Source organism: Abrus precatorius, unplaced genomic scaffold, assembly GCF_003935025.1.
Source record: "Abrus precatorius isolate BTA unplaced genomic scaffold, Abrus_2018 Scaffold11, whole genome shotgun sequence".
Lineage (NCBI taxonomy): Eukaryota > Viridiplantae > Streptophyta > Magnoliopsida > Fabales > Fabaceae > Abrus > Abrus precatorius.
Window position 1 is genome coordinate 1767351 of NW_020874303.1, and position 3889 is coordinate 1771239.

Genomic DNA, 3889 nt, shown 5'->3' on the forward strand with positions numbered 1-3889 from the left:
TGTTTTACTAAAATCCTTGTCATTAAATGGAGCAAGAAAGTATTAAATAAAAAAATTTAAATCATTTAATGTTTTTAAAAATAAGACGAAAATAAAATATTACCAATACTAGTTTACTTAAAGCACTTTGACGATGTATTGAATGAATTATCAAGATTTAAAATTTCATTCAGATTTTGATATAAAAGCATTATATTTAAAGAGAAACGTTAACCGGATATTTTTTAATATCTAATTAACACACTTATAATTATTCATTAAAAATTTATTAAAAATTATAAAAATTGCGTGAGTCATATTTTTAATACAATAATTTTTATTTCTAAGTTTATAATTTTTTCTCAAATTTTTATGATTTTTAACAAATTCTTGTTAATAATTAAGTGTGTATTAAAAAGGCTAAGTTCTTAACACTTTTATATTTAAATCTTGTAATTGTTTTCATTTGTGTTGTAAATTTAATTCATTACTCTTAAATTAAAATATTTTTATTAGTTAATTTTTTTATTTGACGTGATTTCTTTCATAATTAATATTTTATTTTATTTTATTTAGAATTATTCAATTTTTTCAATATTATTAAATTTAATTTCAGTTTAATTTTAAGTAAAAGTTAAATATTGATATGCTATATTAAAAATATATTTAATAAAATTAATTCCAAGGTCATTTCAATCTTAACGAGTTTCAATGTGAATTTAATTTTAAAATTTTAATATATTATATAAATAAAAGATGATGTGAATTTATTTTTATTTTTATTAATTTATTTATCATTAATGTAATAAAATAGCTAGTTTTTAATATACAAACTTGACTCTGGTCTCTGGACTTTCATTTCTTGACTCTCTTGACCTATCTTCCCCAAATTGAAACTCATTGCTCTCTCACGTCTTAATCCTCTTTCACCCAACTTTGGCCCTCTTTTTCTCAGTTCAAGTTGCAGCCTTTCAACTCGTACCATAGGGAAGCTGTTTTGTGAAGTCGCAACACAGATCGCAGGTCAGGAGGCTCTACTTAGTGTTGTCAACTTCTCTCCCTCTCTTTATCTGTGGGTGTGTTTGTAGCGTAAAAAAATGGCATCAAAAGGTTGTACTGCTGGTGATGGTACTGGGGTTGGTGGAAGTGAATGTGGTGCTACTGGAAGTAATGTTGTTCATGTGGATGAGGAAAGATCCAGAAAGAATAAAAATGCAACTCGAGTGAGGCGTGATGTGGGGTGGACACATGGTGTTTCCGTGGACGGGGATTCAAGAAAAATCAAATGTAAGTATTGTGAGAAAGAGATCACAGGTGGGGTTTATCGATTTAAGCACCATTTGGCTGGAATAAAGAAGGATGTTGTACCTTGCATTTTTGTCCCTGATGATGTCAAGAAGCAGATGTGGGACGTTGTCACTTCAAAGAAAGAAAAATCAATTCAGAAGGCAAACCCGAGAGGATCAAAAGGAGATGATGTATCTCGAGATGCTGCTGGGAAGAGGAAAATGCATGAAGAACAGAATCCTTCAGATCTATTCAACAAGATAGGTGTAAGCTCTCAGGATACTATCGATTCTATTTCCGAGACTAGTCTGAGGGAGGAGGCGTGCCTTGCAATTTCTTCTTTTTTATACAACAATGCCATTCCTTTCAACGTGGTAAAAAGTGAAGAGTTTCACAAGATGTGTGAATTGATTGCTGAAAATGGTATAGGATTCAAGCCACCTTCCTGCCATGAAGTTAGTGTGAAGTATTTGAAGCAAAAGCTTGAGATAACCAAGCAAGTTGTGGAGAAACATAGAGCTGTATGGAAGAAATCAGGATGCACTATCATAGCAGATGAATGGACAGACAAGAAAAAAGTTATACTAAACTTTTTTGTAAATAGTCCCATGGGGACTGTTTTTCTAAAGTCCATTGACGCATCTATCATCACTAAAACGACAGATCAATTTTTCAAGATGATAGATGATGTTGTTGAAGAAGTTGGTGAAAAACACGTTGTCCAAGTTATCACACACAGTTCTGCAAATTATAAAGCAGTTGGAGAGTTGTTGATGGAGAAAAGGAAAAATCTTTATTGGACACCTTGTGCAGCACATTGCATTGATTTAATTTTGGAGGATTTTGAGAAGAAGTTACCCCTTCATCAGGAAACCATTGGAACTGGTAAAAAAGTTACAACTTATATTTATTCCAGTAGTACTTTGATTTCCTTACTGCATCATTTTACTAATGGAAAGGACCTTGTTAGACCTGCTATCACTCGTTTTGCTGCTTCATACTTAACTTTGCAATGCTTGAATGAAAATAAGGAAGCATTAATGAGAATGTTTACATCAGAACAATGGAAATCTAGTCAAGTTGCAAAAACCAAAGAGGGAAAGCATATTGAAAATTTGGTGATTGACAAGGAGTTTTGGAAAAATATTTTGAATTGCTTGAAGGGTGCTTATCCCTTAATTCAAGTGTTGCAATTGGTAGATTTAGATGATAAACCTGCTATGGGATTTGTTTACGAAGAAATGGATCAAGCTAAAGAGAGGATAGAAAAAGCGTTCGGAGGTGTAAAGAAATGGTATATTATTCCTCACAATTTCTTTAATTATTTTTTAATTTATAGTTTTACTTTAAATTAATTCAATTCCTTTTTTCAATTTTTAGTTATATGCCTTTATGGGAGATCATTGATGAATGGTGGGACAACCAGTTACATAGACCTTTGCATGCTGCAGGCTACTACTTGAACCCGATTTTGCATTATAGTTCTAATTTTAAGGTTGATGTTGAAGTTAAACATGGACTTTATGAATGTCTAGAAAGGCTAGGTGGAGACCTTCATCTAGTAAATAAGATTGATGGCCAACTTGAGGATTTCAAAAGCAGATCAGGATATTTTGGTAGTAGAGTAGCTGAACTTGGTCTTACAAATAAAACTCCAATACAATGGTGGGAATCTTACGGTGATGAATATCCTGAATTGCAAAAATTTGCAATTCGTATATTAAGTTTGACTTGTAGTTCATCTAGTTGCGAGCGTAATTGGAGTGTCTTTGAAAAGGTAATATTTTAATTTTAAATTTATAAAATAAATTATATTGTGTTTTTAAAAATTAAATACTATTAATATGTTTTAATTGATTTCTAACTGTCTAGGTCCATGTAAAGAAAAGAAATCATCTTAAGCAAAAGGCAATAAATGATGCAGTATTTGTTATGGCAAATTCAAGATTGTGCGCGAAGAAATCTAAGAAAGAAGTCTTTAACATTGAAGATATTCCTTCAGATGATGACTGGATAGTAGAAAATAATCAAAACTTAGATTTGGAGATGGACATTCTAGCTAAAGGAAATTTGATTCAAGTTGGAGAAGATGATAATGCTGGTAGTGCTAATGGTGGTGCACCGCTGCAGGATGATTTTGAAGTTCCTGATGTCGCGGATGATGAAATTTGTGATGGTGAAGATGCCACCAATGAAGATGAAACGGAGGATGATTATGAAAATTGAACCATTAATGATTAGTTGCTTGACTTAATATCTAGAATTCTACCTTTAGATTTTGTAATTCTGCACTTGGACTATTCTTGTTTTGTTTAGTTATGTTTTGTTATGAATGTTTATGAATTTTTTTTCGTTATCTATGTTATTTCCTTTACAATTCTATATATTAAGTCTGACTTTACACTTTAGTAGGAAAGAACATTCCGTTTTATGATTTGACATTTACAATTTTTCTACTCTTGATCGATCATACATAAAATCTCAATTTTGACAACAATAATAAGATTTACATGTAATCTTGAGTTAGTTGATCCCATCACGATGTTAATAATATGTTTTTAAAATTATTTTCAACTAATTTTTGTTATTTCAGTTTATTAAATCAGTATTATAGTCAATAAAT

At 30.9% G+C, this 3889-nt stretch overlaps 1 protein-coding gene across 1 annotated transcript; it reads left to right on the top strand.

Annotated features, from left to right (window-relative positions):
• Window positions 1–1076: 1076 nt before the first annotated feature.
• LOC113854230 lies at window positions 1077–3492 on the top strand. The gene is made up of 3 exons (XM_027485130.1): window positions 1077–2560; window positions 2647–3043; window positions 3139–3492. The coding sequence occupies exons 1-3, from the start codon at window positions 1077–1079 to the stop codon at window positions 3490–3492; spliced, it is 2235 nt and encodes a 744-aa protein (XP_027340931.1).
• The last annotated feature ends 397 nt before the right edge of the window (window positions 3493–3889 follow it).

Coding starts and splice junctions, on each gene's coding strand:
- LOC113854230 (XM_027485130.1), top strand. CDS start 1,077: ATGGCATCAAAAGGTTGTACTGCTGGTGATGGTACTGGGGTTGGTGGA. Junction 2,561..2,646: donor TTCGGAGGTGTAAAGAAATG/GTATATTATTCC, acceptor TTCAATTTTTAG/TTATATGCCTTTATGGGAGA. Junction 3,044..3,138: donor ATTGGAGTGTCTTTGAAAAG/GTAATATTTTAA, acceptor CTAACTGTCTAG/GTCCATGTAAAGAAAAGAAA.